General features: G+C 42.8%; 1 protein-coding gene across 4 annotated transcripts in view; it reads left to right on the top strand.

Moving 5' to 3' along the window:
- Nucleotides 1-14,861, top strand: part of AUTS2 (activator of transcription and developmental regulator AUTS2) — a 1,242,623-nt gene that overhangs the window by 842,688 nt on the left and 385,074 nt on the right. For all 4 annotated transcript variants that reach the window (XM_072640120.1, XM_072640119.1, XM_072640118.1 and 1 more), the window contains one exon: nt 11,483-11,512. In XM_072640120.1, the coding sequence (XP_072496221.1) occupies nt 11,483-11,512 (30 nt within the window). The remainder of the gene's footprint in view (nt 1-11,482; nt 11,513-14,861) is intronic.

Here is a 14,861-nt window from a genome sequence, read left to right as displayed (position 1 = left end):
CACGTCATCCAAGTTCCATGTTTATTCAACAGGCTACAGAATGATTGCAAAGCTGCATCGTACCATGATTATTTTTGGAAGAGTAGCAGCCTCATGTAGTGTATGGATTCTTAATGTGGGATTCACAAACCCCTAAGGGAACCATGAATAGATTTCAGAGTCTCCGTGAACTTGAATAAGAAAAATATTTTTCTTTTATAATTGTATTTATTTTATTTCATGCATTTAAAAACATTATTCTTAGAAGTTCATCAGGCTTCCAACGGGGTTCGTGATGCCTCTCCACAAAAAAATAAAAGATATAGTGGAGAGAGCGTTGACCTTAGTTTCAGGAGCATCTTGATTCAAGTTGTTTCTGAATCATACTGTTGACGTGACCCTAGGCCAGTCATTTAACGTTTCAGCTCTCCACACAATTTTCTAAGACTATAATTGGCTGAGCAGATACCCATTTGTGGTGGTGAAAGACATTTTTGTGTTTTGGTGGTTGTTGTTTATTTGCGGGGGATGGGGTTACATGTGGTTTTCCTATATCAGTGAGACTATAGTTGTGATATGAATGAATGAAATTTGCATAAAGATCAAAAAAATACCATATCCAGGATCCAGGAGACAAAAGCAAGATATAGTATATGTAGTGCGTGGAGGCTTCCAAACTAATTTGTTTGTCCTGTACAAATAGTTTCTTTGTTTTTGTTTTTAATGAAACAAGGATGAGAGATGATAATTCAGTAGTGTAGCTGGTTGTATTTGAAGAATAAGTAATTCACAAGATGAGGTTAATGTCTGGCTGAACAATCTCCAAGTATAGGGTGTCCTGTCAAGATTCCCCGCTGAGATACAAGAATGGGGAAATAATGTTGAGAGGGTCAACATTTCCTTGTACAGATCTTTAAATGACTGAGGTTTTGATTTGATTTTTCCCTCCAGTGATTACTTTGGTGCTTATAATTAGTGCTACCTGCACCCCTTCCTGATTTTTACTTATTAGAAACTGGGTATATGAGTGGTTTAGACTCATATTCTTGAAAATTTTCTCCCTAATATTTTAACCATATGATTCCCTATAGATATTTTCTCTCAGTCTCTTTGTGAGGGTTTCTGATGAGTAACTTGGCAAGGAAATGGATTCAAATCATTCCAAAGCTGTTGGAAAAGAAGGCAGTAGAAGATGGAATTCCAAGCCCCTGTGGCTGGCCAGTTGGCAAGAGAAGGAGGCTGCTGCCCCACACAGAACAGAATCATGAGATGTTGGAGCTTGTCTGGCTCACTGACCCACTTAAGAAGTGATTTTCATGGACAGAATTTGTTGCAACATTGGGATTGGTTGAATTTATCCCTTTTCCACTTACTCCCCCTCCGCTGACTCACCACTGCCTGGTAGACTGGCTTATCTTGCCCCTGAATCTGTAATTTGCTTGCTGCCTCCACTTTGGTTTTATCAGGAGGAGGAAGAAGAGGAGGACAAACCAAAAGAGGAAAGGAAGGAAAAGGAGAAGAAGATGGTGATAATGAGGATGATGATGATGGAATTCCAAAATGCTCTCCTTTGGATTGTAATTAACAAATCAGTCTTTGTGTTCAGTGACCTTGGGAAGAAAAGGAATGCACATGAAAGATTACGGCTAACACTCCCATGTGTTTGAACAAGCCCTGATTCTTATTCACCCAAGATCCTCATTTGATTTTAATCAACAAATTGGCCCCTGATCCCAAAGAGATTCCAGCCTAGTTGGAGAGTGATACGTCTACGCAAAAAGATGAGATGATAATACTTCCACATGTTTGCTTCGTTTCCTCCCCCCCCACTAAAAATCTCTGTTTCACATCATGCTGCGTATCATGCCCAGAACTGCCCTAGCAATAGAACATGAGCCTCATCAGATAAAAAAATTATATTGTTTTTTCATTGTATTGCCACTACTTAGTATCATAATGGTTACTGGTAACAATCAGATTCTTAGCCATTTACTGATTTCTTTAAGAAAATGTTGACCCATCTCCATTTTCTCTTTTGAGAGTGGGCATTTCATAATACTTAATAATACTAATTCCTGACATTAGAATCCTAGATTTAAAACCAGGTGTAGCCTACAGGTCATTGCCTTTTATTCAACAAATACAGAAGCTAAGTTTCAAAAGTGAATCCATTTGAAGAAATAACTGAGACGGAAAGATGTTAAAAAAAACTTACCCAGCATCACGTAGCCCATGAATGCCCAAGAAAGGATCTGAACTCAGGTCTTCCTGACTCTTAAGTCCAGCAGTCAGGCTGCTAGACTGCCTTCCTTCTTAGGCTGGTCATTTCCACTGTTTGTATCTCAGTGTCTTCAACCGTACTGTAAAGTTATTGGAATGGAATGATCCCCAAGACCTCTTCCTACCTTAATATTCCAGCATGTTACAGGATATCTCCTTTTTAAGAAATATCTTACCTATTTTTTAAAAATTTAAATGGAAATTGAATAACCTATTGAAGGAAAAATGAAGCATAATCACCTTTTGAACCTCACCAGTCCACCCATGTAATCCAGTAAGACTCATTCTGCCTTCTCAAAGTTGACTCCAGCCAGGCTTTTTTTTCCTTTTTTGTAAAGCTTCCCATTCCATTCTTTCACCAGGCCATGCAAGATGGTAACCTTCTGAGGGTCTCTACTTAAAACAGATCTGAGAGAAAATTAATGCCAAGCCTAAAGCCTCCAAACATCAGATAGGTTTAACAAATGAATGAACAAATTTATTCAACAAGTCACCTAACAACAACCACCATGTTCTGTCACTGTGCCGAGGCTTTGTGTCTGGATGTAAGGCCAAGGGTCAGAAGAAGTAATAACAATAATATTTTCCCTAAAGACTGACTATTTAGATAGTAAGTAGTCTGCTAAGCAGGCAAAACTAGATTCAAAAAATAGACCCAAGGGACAATACTCTGATCCAGTTCTAAAGTCAATAATGAAAGTCCAATGTTAGCCATCATATAATCTTGCAGTTGCCAAATTGACATTCCTAAAGCACACATTTCACACATTCCCCTATTCAAGAAGCTTCACTAAGTCCCTATTACCTCTTAGATAAAATTACAGAATTTCCCAGTGGACCTTTAGTGCCCTTCACCTTCTGGCCCAGAATAATCCTTCCAGACTCCTTTCACATGATTGCCTCTCATGGACTTAATGTCCCAGCCATCTTGTCCTGCTCTGTATTTCCTGTACATCACGGGGCATGTTCCATGTCCTCCTGTCGTTGGAATGAACTTCCTCCTAACCCCAGCACTTAACATGACACCCGACACGTAATTGGTGCGTGATAAATGTGTATTGACTGTCTTTTCTTTCCCCTAACTCCCTACCCGCCCCCCCCACTTCCAGTTATAATCAGCCTTTCCTCAGAGTAGGATCTTAGTATATATTTTGTGTTTATTTACTTACCTATTTCCTCTGAGTTTCATCATCATTATCACCATCAAGCATTTATTAAATGCTTACTGGATGCCAAGCACCGTACGAAGTGCTTGTGGAATAGAATCACTTTAATAAAGGGATTTTTAAAAACAAAATTTTGTATCCTCACCATCTAGCACAAAGGCCGGTACATAGTAGGTACCTCATCTATGCTGGTTGGTATTTTCTTTGTTCGTTGAGTTTCACTGACTCTCTGTTTACTCACCTCTCAGATAACCCTCAGAAAGATCACTGGTTCTAAGAGTCAGAGGACCTGGCTTCATGTCCTGCTTCTGATGCTTTGGACAAAGCTCTTCATGTCTATGGACTCAGTTTCCTCATCTGTTAAATGATGGAGGTGAACTGGATGGCCTATGGGTTTGCTCCCAGCTAGAGCAACCCTGCCCTCACCTAGACCTCTTCGACAAACATCCCTGGCTCTAATGCGAGCCCCTTTTGACGAGCATCATCGTCCCACGCAGACAAGCCGTTCCCTGCAGCCCTGCACTGTGCCTTTCCCTCATCACCTCTTTCCAGATGAGGATGGTGGCTTTGCTCTGAGGACATCCAAATGGCTTGCCCCCACCTGTCAAGCCTTATCCTTGTATTTTACCCGGCCCATTATGAACGCAATCTTTCTGTCGAAAATTTGCATACCTCCTTTCTTGAGAAGTAATGACAGCAATTTCTTTCCCTCCGCTCACTTTCTGAGTGTCTCATTTAACGGCACCTGTGAAACCGACAGGCACCAAGATGGAAAGTGAAAGAGAGTAACTGATTAAATCATCATCAAGTCAGGCCTCGGAAAGTCAATTCTGCTTGCCGTCTGCAGTGATATCCTTTTATCTTAAAGTAATGAGCTATGGCACTTTTGCATCGGGTAATGCGATAAGTTCTATTAGCATGTTCCATTTGCCTCACAAGCAAGGGCAAGCCATCTTAGCAAGCTCATATCACTGCAATCAGAGCAATTGGCTTCCTAGGCAGAGGAGGAAAGAGAAAGCTCAGGGTGATTTTTATGGATCACAACACAGTGGAAAAAAAGAGTCTCTTGTATTATTTTAACCCATCACATGCTTTACTGTCTTTTCCCCCACCCCAGCAGCCAATTTGGGTGCCACTAGTCCATCCAAGGCCAGGGAGAAACCAAGCCACCCAGGGAATTGGTGGGTCTTTAGCTCTGGTCCAAGCGATGAAAGATGGCTCTGGGTTTACGGTGCTGAGGGTAAGCATCTGTACCTGGGCTCAAGAAGATAACTAGAAGAGGCTTGGAAGTGAGGATGCTGCAGCCAAGTAATTCTGGTTGTATGGCCCCCTTCTTCAAAGTCATCAGAAGTGAGTCCCTAGATAGTCATGAATCAATGCTGTGGATGATAAAAAATCTGGAGATTTTTATATCTATCAGCATGTCATTTCCTTGAGAGCAGTGATCGTCTTTTATCTTTCTTTGTATTCTCAGAGCTTGGCCAGTACCTGGCACATAGCACAGGCTTTATCAATATTGACTGACCGCTTTTATTTATATTCTACCCCTGACTCTTGGCACAATTTTTGGCATACAATAAGTCTAAAAGGGCAGAACCTGACTCCAAGAAAACTCATCTTCTTGAGTTCCATTCTGGCCTCAGACACTTAATAGCTGTGACCCTGAGCAAGTCACTTTACTCTGTTTGCCTCAGTTATCTCATCTGTCAAATGATCTGGAGAAGAAAATGGCAAACTACTCCAGGATCTCTGCCAAGAAAACCCCAAATGGGGTCACGGAGAGTTGGACACAATTGAAATGAGTTAACAGCAGCGATAACTCTCTAAATAGACATTTGTTGCCTGTTGCCCAAAGAGAAGTGGAAACAAAGGATAATGAAGGTCCTTACTGGACTGAAAGAGGGATTAATTGTAGATCACCTGGATTTTGAGTTCTATCTAGAGGTGAACAACTTCATTTCCCCTTTAGTTTTGGGACGACGCCAAGGTTGTGGGTCTGAATTTAGAGCAACTTTTTAATTTCTTGATTTCTTTGGTTTCTTTAATTTCTGTGACTTGGTCTTTGTTTGTTTTTGACAAAAGGTAATTTTCTTTCTTCTAATGAGGAGAAAAACCTCCATCTAAACTTTCCATAGATTTGTAGTGCATCTCCTTGCCATTAAAAATAATAATGGTGACAAAAAACCTTAATGGCAGTGGTATCGGTAGATCTGTAACCTACTCATCATCATTAATATTATTCTTTTTGGTGAGAGAAGCTCAAATTTAAATATTTAAAAACCAAGGAGGGAAGAAAACATGATTTATTTTGGTGTGTGTACATTGGCAATGTGTGGTTCCCTTCATTAATTGAAATTCTACTTGGTCCAACCGGTGATTTGTCCAACATTGGAGAGAGACAGAGAGTTAAACATAACAGAGAAAGAGACAGAGAGATGAGAAAGGGATCTATCATGTTGATCTTGAACCCTCTCAAATCCTATTGGTTGGGATGGAGATGAAGGTAGGACCAGAAGATATCAACAGCAGTGTCTTCCCTGGGCCATTGAACAATGCAGTGTGACCTGGCTGGAAACAGCAGACACCCTGAAATCTATTTCATCAAAGGGTACCCTGTTCAACGATGTTGTGAATCATATTACACTTCCAGGCTTTTGTAGTTGGAGCAGATTGAAGGCAGGTCAGACTTATATCAATTTCAGAGGACTTCCAGCTGAATAAAAAGGGGCTGTCTTCTGTGACTTTATTCATATTTTTTCCATTGATTTTGGGAACACGAACCTTTTAATTAGACTCTCATCTTAGCCCAGCAATTTTATTTTGTCATTCACATACAGCATCTATTGAAGAAGCAGTATTAGCTAATGGTATCATTTTCCATCGACGGAGTGAGATACCTCAAATCTGCCCAGGTTCAAAAAGCTTCTTCCATTGATTGAGGCAAGGAATGGTGAAATAACTTTAAATTTCACTTTAAAACCCCTAAATGATGACAGATTAATGTAAACAATGTGAAATGAGTCCTTTGTAGACTGACAAAAGCAGAAAGACATCAAAGTGGTTATTCCAGGGCTTTAGATGTTTCTTCTAGTTGATAAATGTGGAATAATGATGCCTAACGTTTATATAGCACTTAGTAGGTGCCAGACCCTGTGCTAAGTGCTTTACAAATATTTTCTCATTTAATCCTCTTTCAGGTAGGTGCTATTGTGATTTCCATTTTACTGTTGGGGAAACAGAGGCAAACAGTTCAGGTGACTTGCTCAGAGTCAGCGAGCTAGTAAGTGTCCAAGGCCAGATTTGAACTCAGACCTTTCTGATTCCAGGCACTGTACCACCCAGGTACCTAACTGGAATGAGAAATGGGGTAGATGGGACAAAGACAGGGTTATATATTATTGTTGTTTGGTGGGAGAGGGTGTCACAAGAACGTAAATTAGCTGCATGTTTCTGGCTTTGTCTAAACAGTTTCAACAAGAGACATCAGAACAGTAAAGATGGACTGTCAGCCACATGGAAAGCTGTATTTATCGGGGTGCTAGTATGTCAGATTGTACATGATGTTCCAAATGCATGATTCACGTCTCAGGGTCCACTCTCGTTTTCTTCCAATTTCTTCTGGGCAGTCCCAAGAATAGAAGCTGTTAGCCTCGCCACCACACTTTTGCCGTGCCTTTTTTCATGGAGATGATGGATGGATCCAAGGTTTGAAATAGGTGGTATGGCAAGGTCCGCTGAGCAGAATGGAGAGCATTGCTCTCCTCAGTGTCATTTTGTGTAATATATTCAACCGCCATCACTTGCCGCTTAAAAGTGCGCTCTGTTGCTGGGCCTGTGGTGTTACGTTGTGTCCTTTGGATTTGGAGGGAGCCAGGGAGATGGTGCAGAGCCTCACAAAGGAGATCCAGGTGTAGTGGAACTGCAGACGTCAGGCCTGATGAGGTAATCGCTCTTGTGCACCCCATTTGAGGAAATGAATTCAGGCCAGTCTCACACCTGCGCTTTTTAATGATAGGCTAAGGGTTAGAGACCCTGATGAACAATGAAAATGAGACATTCCTTTCTGTGGCCTCTGGTTGCGGCCTCTGATTCTACCCTGCATTTTTGAGGGTACATCCTGTTATATTCAGAAATACAGTTTCCTTCAGAGAGAGAGAGAGAGAGAGAGAGACACACACACACACACACACACACACGTGTGTGTGTGTGTGTGTGTGTGTGTGTGTGTGTGTGTGTGAAAGGGTGGAGGGCAGAATGAGCTGCTTCTCAAGGAATCCTCTCCCTGGTCTGATGCTTTACAGAATTGTGGATTAAACTCTACAGTTGTTGATACAGGAGAATGAAATGACCAACAGGTTCGATTTTAGAAGTGCCTTAAAAATTAGGGGTTTGTGGACCCTCCTCTGCCTTTGGCTAAAGTGTGGCCAAACTCTCTCTGTCTGGAGGTTGTACTGACAAAAAACCTGGATCTCTGATCTCACCCCATGGCTTTAAAAATCCTTCTGGGTAGGGTCCCTTTGAAAATGGAGGGGGTTATTTTTAACTCCTTGCAAAGGGTTTTGGAATTCTTTCCTGGAAGATTAGACCCATCACCTCTAGGCTCTGGTTAGCAACCTTCTCTGCTATTAAAACCTAAACAAGACCCCAGTGTCACAAGGCCGGTCACCTGGGATCCAGCCTCTGCACTGCAGTCCCATGAATTTCCCCCCCGCTGTTTCTTAGCCTCCTTGCAGAGAATGTAACCTCTATTTAGAAGTGGCTTGGTGTAAATGTGTGTAAATTGGAGTGAGTACCCAGGGCGGCCCAAAGCGGAAAACTTCAGTCTTCTCTCACCCTTTAGGGACCCCAAATCACCGGGCTGCCACAGTGCATGGAGCCTGGAGTGTTAAAGCCTTCCAGTGTATTAAACATGAATTTAGGGCTGTGAATTCTCCCAACACCACATCTATAAACCCACCTCCCTTTTTCATAATGCTTGCTCATAAAATGCTGCCAACCCGGCAGATCGGCCCTGTGGAACTGTGGGTCTCTTTCTGTCTTTGGCTTTCAACAAAACCCCTTTTTATGAGTGGAATAGACCTCTTGTGTGTGCAGGACTCCTGGCTTTTTACAAAGTGTTCGAGGAGCCAGGAGCCAGCCTAGGCAAACGTGGGGAGCTGTTTGCCGAGTGCATTTATTGCCTTTGCATAATTTATGAGCTGGAGGGGGTTGACCATCATCCGTCTCTGCCAGGGGCTGGCACCGGAGGCTCACGAGGATGGAGCTGTAAATTGGATGGTGCGCTCCTGCTGAGCGCGGCAAAGTCCTCGGGTCAGTATGGGAATTTAATACCAGAAATGGAACTGTTTTCTCAGCGCGCCATGTGGGCCCCAGTGCAACAGAAGCTTTTTTGGCAGACTCCAGGACTGGCCAAATCCGGAGCTGTCAGTCACCCGGCATGTTGTGAGGGGAGCCTGAGCCATTCCTAATCGGCTTGGCACCCGTGCTGCGTCCATAATGGATACCAGTAGGTCTCAGTCCTTCGCCATATGCTTAACTCTGGAGACAAGGTACTTCTGGGGATAGCAGTAATTACTCGTTGCAGAATTAAGTGGACCTTGAAATTAGAACTGGACCGGCGGAAGGCAAGAAGCTTAACACTTTGATGAAAATGACTGTTCCCACGGATATACTGCTGTTAGGCCTGGGTCCCCCACCCGCCACAAATTCTTGGGGATGGCGGCAAGTGCTGCGCTACAGCCTTCAGCTGTCATTGATTACTCAACAACTAGAGCCATGAGGTCTGGGGAAAGCTCGCCTGGCAAAGAATGTGCTCCTCTCTCTACTGGCCCCCACCACCACCCTGGTGGGGGTCTCTGTCTCTGTCTTTGTCTCTGTGTCTCTGTGTGTGTGTGTGTGTGTCTCTCTCTCTCCCTCCCTCCCACCCCCACCCCCCCTTGAAAGCGCTCCCAATGCTTAGCAGCTTTAAGGAGGGTTTAATTAAAGGCAGTGGAAGTCTCCCAGCCAAGAAAGCATGGCAGGTCTCAAAACAAAAATGACTTCTTGTACAGAACACTCACTACCTGCCCAACTGGAGGCAAGTCGCTTAATCTCAGCAGGATGAGGTCTCCTCATCTCTAAAATGAAAGAGTACTGGTTTGCCTCAGAGCTCCCTTTCACTTCTCAATCTGCAATTTTATTATCCTGTGAACCTAAGTCCATTTCCCCATCTTCTTTCTTGACTAGTTTCTTACCACAGAGAACTGAAAGAAGCCTTTCACAATTCCCCTGAATGCTCACACCTTCTCTCTGTTGGTTATCTCCACTTTATCTCATTGAGATACACACACACACACACACACACACACATACATATACATATATACAGAGAGAGAGAGAGAAATTATGAGAATGTAAATTGGGTATAAGGAGTTCCTGGTTTATGGTTTAGTAACTTCTACTTTATTTAGCAAAATTACCACCTTCAGAAATATGACCTCCTGATAGCCTTGTCAGATGGAAGAATAGATCAGAGATTGAGAGCAGAAGGGAGCCTTAGATTTGCTCCCATTCAGTCTTCTCACTTGTAGATCATGGGATCATTGACTTGGATGTGGAAGAGACCTTCAAGGCCCTTTAGTCTGACATGCCCTAATTTGATAGACAAGTAGACTAAGGCCCAGGCCACATGGATGGTAAGTGGTAGAGCTGGAATTCAGACTCTGGTCTTCTGAGGCGTACTCAGGTTAATTATGATATTTAAAATATTGCAAAGCCTGTTAGGGAGTCAGGACATGGTTTGAGTCTGTATTCCAAAAACACTTTGTTCTTTCTTATGAGTTCATCACCATTGGTCTCTTGCCCATGGTGTATTCTTTTTAGGAAATGCGGATTTCTTTTCTGGGCAGCCAGACTGGTTCAGTTAGCCATGACAAACGGTGATATTTGCTGCCAGTTCCCATTTTCTTCAATGTCAGTGAGAGAGAGTGTGATAGTCAAGGGTTGGCATTCTAGGCACCATCACTGAAGAAAGAGATTGTCAGGATGGAGGCAGGCAGCCATAATGGTCAGAAACCTACAAATGCTGCCGTGAGAGGATTGGGGGAACGAACTCGGGATGTTTAATATGGAGAAGAGGTGATTTAAAAGAAATGTTTTGGAAATCAGTGAGGTGGCCTAGCAGACTGGACCCTGGAGTGGGAGTTAGGAAGACCTGAGTTCACATCCTGCCTCAGATATCTGTGACTCTGGTCAAATCACTGAACCCACTTCAGCCTTAGTTCATTCATCTTTAAAGAGGGTAGTAAGAACACCTACCCCACATGGTTATATGAGAATCAGATGAAATAAGGTTTCTTATACCACCACATATACATATATGTACATATACATATATGTATATAAAGACATAATGTTTTATAAACCTTAAAGTGCTCTACAAGTGCTCTCTAGTGTTGTGATCATATCCTCTGTGGCCTGTTCCAACTCTAAAGCTTCTTGTTAAATTCTGGGATCATATAATGCCATCATTCATATTTTTATCCTTGTATCCCAGCATCTGGCACTTACTAGATACTTAAAGAATGCTTAACTATTGGATGGATGTATAGATGGATGGATGGATGGATAGATGGGTGGATGGATAGATGGATTGGATGTGGATGTGATTTCTCAATTCTCGTTGAAAAAGGATTGTATCCCTAGATCACCATAAATTTTCTTCTCTCACCTTCATCTGTAACTGAATGACGGTACTCTAGAAATTTATGCTTAGACCAGTGAAATGTCATTTTTCCTCACCTACAGTCACTCCCATCTGCCACCAGATGTGTTGGACTGTCCATGGGAAGAGCTATGTAACACTGTCATGTAAAACTACTAATTTACTCATTGACATCTGACATTGACAGCTTCATTTGACAGCCAGATCAGCTGGAGAATTTCTTTTAAAGCAGCACCATGCATCAGTTAGCCTGACTCTCCTCCTCCCCATTTCCTTTACGGTTGCTACTTTCTTCTTTCAGAAACAACCAAAAATTATCTCCCTTTAATTGATCTTCTTTTTCTTTCTTTTCCAGTGTGACAGTGATAGTGACCAGGAAGAGAAGGTAAGAGCTCTGTCACTTGCACCCTGCACACACACACACACACACACACACACTACATCACAGTATACCTTTGAAGGAATGCTTGCTCTTAGAAGTTTACCGAAGTTTTTATCAAGAGAACCTTTCTCTTCTTGAAGTAATGCCATCCCTACGAGTTAGGTCAGGAATGATGGCTTTGAAAATGACCCCATCAATATTAGTTGCACCTGGCCCATGGGATCTTTCTTTATGGGAGAATTGCATTCCTAGAAAAATGTTGAGAAATAAGCTGAGTAAATAGCAGTCTTCTAACTGCCTCCCTCATGTCCCTACCGTACTGGGGGCATCAAAACTGTCAGTACACATTATGGTAATTAATAGAAATGTCATTTGAGTATTCCTGTTAACATACTTGATTTGTACGTGTTACACACTCTAGTACTTAACTGTTTGCTTTTTCATGCACAATGGTAATATTGATAGAAAATATTTAAAATCTTTTTTTAATTGATTTTTGGGGATTTGCTGTTGGGTGGCAGAAGGGAAAGGGAGCCTCCTACACTCTGGGGAAATTTCCTTCTTTGTCTTTGGATCAGACCATAGGTAGGTAGCTTCTTCATCAGGTATTTGCTGGATTTGGCCTTCTGACCTCCACTTAACCAGCTCAAAGTGGACCAAAGAAGGGAGTCTGTTTTTCGAGCCTCCTGGAGAAGGATGGATGCCAACCTGGTAAAGTGAGAGGTGTGATGTGTTTAATATCAGGGAACCTTGAATTCTTTGTTTGGTTATTGGTCTGTCTTACTCTTTTCCTCTCAAACTTATCGCAAAGGTTTACTGTAATTTACAGTTTCTTCCATCTAATGAAAAGAGATTCCTCAGAACCATGGCTTCTCTAGCCATTGACCATCTGGTGGCAAGACACACCCCAATCCCAACTTCTGGCTGGATATCTATGGCCCTTTCCCTGGAGATGGGCCTCATTCAGTATATGTTAATGAAGTTCACCCCTTTGCTGTAGAAGACTCTTGGGGTTATCGTTTGGGGAGGAGAATTCTTTCTCTGTGTGAGCCATCACTTCTGTAGCCAGGGAGTCTCCCCTCCCTCTCTGCTGCCAGCCTGGAAGAGAGATCTAAGGGCCTTGGTTCTTAGCTGCCGTTAATTTGAATTCAGCATATGTAGCCTGTTATAAAATGCGAGACATCATCATTTGAGCAGGTCAAGCATATTCAGATGAAGACAAATGGTGCTTATTTGATTTCCTTAAAATCAGGAAATGAAAAAAGTGTTCTCTGGAGAAATCATGTTCTGCCTGACTAAGATGATAGACCAAAGCATGTCCCCCAGATAAGAACCGGCTTTCGCCTTGAGGTTTTTATCTCTGAAGGACGGCTAGGACTGTCAGTTTGCTGACATATGCATTATCCATGTCATTTTAAACAAAGTGACCTATGGAAGGGTGCACTGTGCCGTGACATGATAATGGGCTGTTGGATGACAGGTAAAGTACACACTCTAAAGGAGGCCGTGTAGTATTCCTTTGTTTAACTGACAAGCCAGTGCTTCCTTCCCTCAGACAGTGGGATCCTCAGATCCCTGTCGGCAGGATGTCCAAAGACTCTAAGAGCTGTGTTCATTGGGTGGCAATGGCATTTGAGATCCACGGGTGTCCTTCTGCCCTGGGAACATCCCCTTGACCACATGGACTAGTCTTTCGCTCCTTCTCAGACTGCTTGTAACACAATTTCCTTTATAGTCGTCATCCCCCCCTCCCCCAACCTATTTATGATAGTATTAGAAGAATTTACCCAGGGCGATCCCAGTGTAGACACTTATTGTCATCTCCATGGTTTCACCTTAAAACCTGGGGGTCTTGGTGTATTTCTATCAATAGCTGATGTATGTGGAACCAAACTCTGATGTCTCTGCTCACCATTTGCCTTTCTAGAGAAGGGGAGGAAGAGTGAACACTACTTTGTCCTTCATAAGTCTGTATTCTGATTCCAGAAATAATTTATCTGCCTATACATTTTAGAGAGAATGCATTTTCTGAGGAATACAAGTAGACCTTGCACATCAGCATTTCCTTCCCTCCCAGAATGCTTGATTTAACAACTGCACATTGGAGAGAGATGTGCAGGCCAGGAGAGACTGAACAGGTGATTCTGGATTTTGAGATGCCATGACTTAATGGGTAGAGGTAGTTTGAGGAATGGAAAAGGAGGAGGATGGGCAGGAAAGAAAGGCCAGTCAAAGAAAGAGAATGAATTTTCTTTTGGCAGAAGGAAAAAAAAAAAGATCGTCTCTAGGAAGATGGGAGACATGACTCTTAGATACCACGTTGTTATTCCCCATCCCTTTCCAATTATCTTTGCCCTCTGCAATGTGGTTGTTTTTCTCTCTGGATGACAGCATCCCCGCCAATCTTTTCCTTACTTAATTGGAAGTTGCCATCAAGGCTGGCCCTTGGTTCATTTCTACCTGTCCTCTTGTGAGGTGTTGCTCCTGAGGTTTCTCATCCACAGCCAGCAAAGCTCTTTAATTGTGTCTGCTTAGCCCTGCTATCGTGAAGACTGTCAGAATTCCCTTCCCAGACTGTCTTGGCCTTGGGTTCATAGCCAAACTCTGCCATCTTTCTCCCAGACTCAGGACCAGGTTAGCAGTTTCCTCCCCTAGCCAGCCATGAGTACTTTGCTCCTGCAATACCCTTCCTCGTCCTCAAGCTCAGAGCACTAATAGGGGCCTCTTGGACCTGATACTTGGAGAATTTTCATTGAAATTGGAAATGCTAATACTTGAAAATATGCCTCTCAATATCTCAGAATCTCTCTGGTGTGTCCCACCAAGGATGACCACAGAGGCAAAAATGGTGGTTTCCTCAGAGACCCGTTGGTATTCTTTCCTGAAAAACCTGTCATTTTTTAGTGTGCGTGGCTCCCCTGGGCTGCTGCTCTAAAATTAGGGTCCTGTACTCCACACAGCTGACTGAATTGAGATAAATCATACTCTCAGCTGATAGCAAGCTGCAATTTATAAAATGATACCCTTACTAATTAATGGAGGCAAAGACTGGCAACGAGACTCAAAAGAGCTAAGCATTATCTAAATGCGGGCAACATCCTTCTTTGGGGAAAAGGCAGGCCCACAACTTTGACAGGACGCCAAGTGAAAGGCCTGTTTTACCCTTCCCTTGTAGTGGTCTGCATACATTTCAGCTTTAATGCTCTTCCTAAGGAGGAGCAATGGGTAGCAGCAGATGCGGGGGTGGGGGACCTGCAGCCTCGAGGCCACGTGTGGCCCTCTAGGTCCTCAAGTGCAACCCTCTGATTGAAACCACACTTTACAGAACAAATCCCATTAATAAAAAGATGTT

This window comes from Notamacropus eugenii, chromosome 2 (assembly GCF_028372415.1).
Source record: "Notamacropus eugenii isolate mMacEug1 chromosome 2, mMacEug1.pri_v2, whole genome shotgun sequence".
NCBI lineage: Eukaryota > Metazoa > Chordata > Mammalia > Diprotodontia > Macropodidae > Notamacropus > Notamacropus eugenii.
The sequence above is the reverse complement of the archived record's forward strand: the minus strand, read 5'-3'. Positions and strand labels throughout refer to the sequence as shown.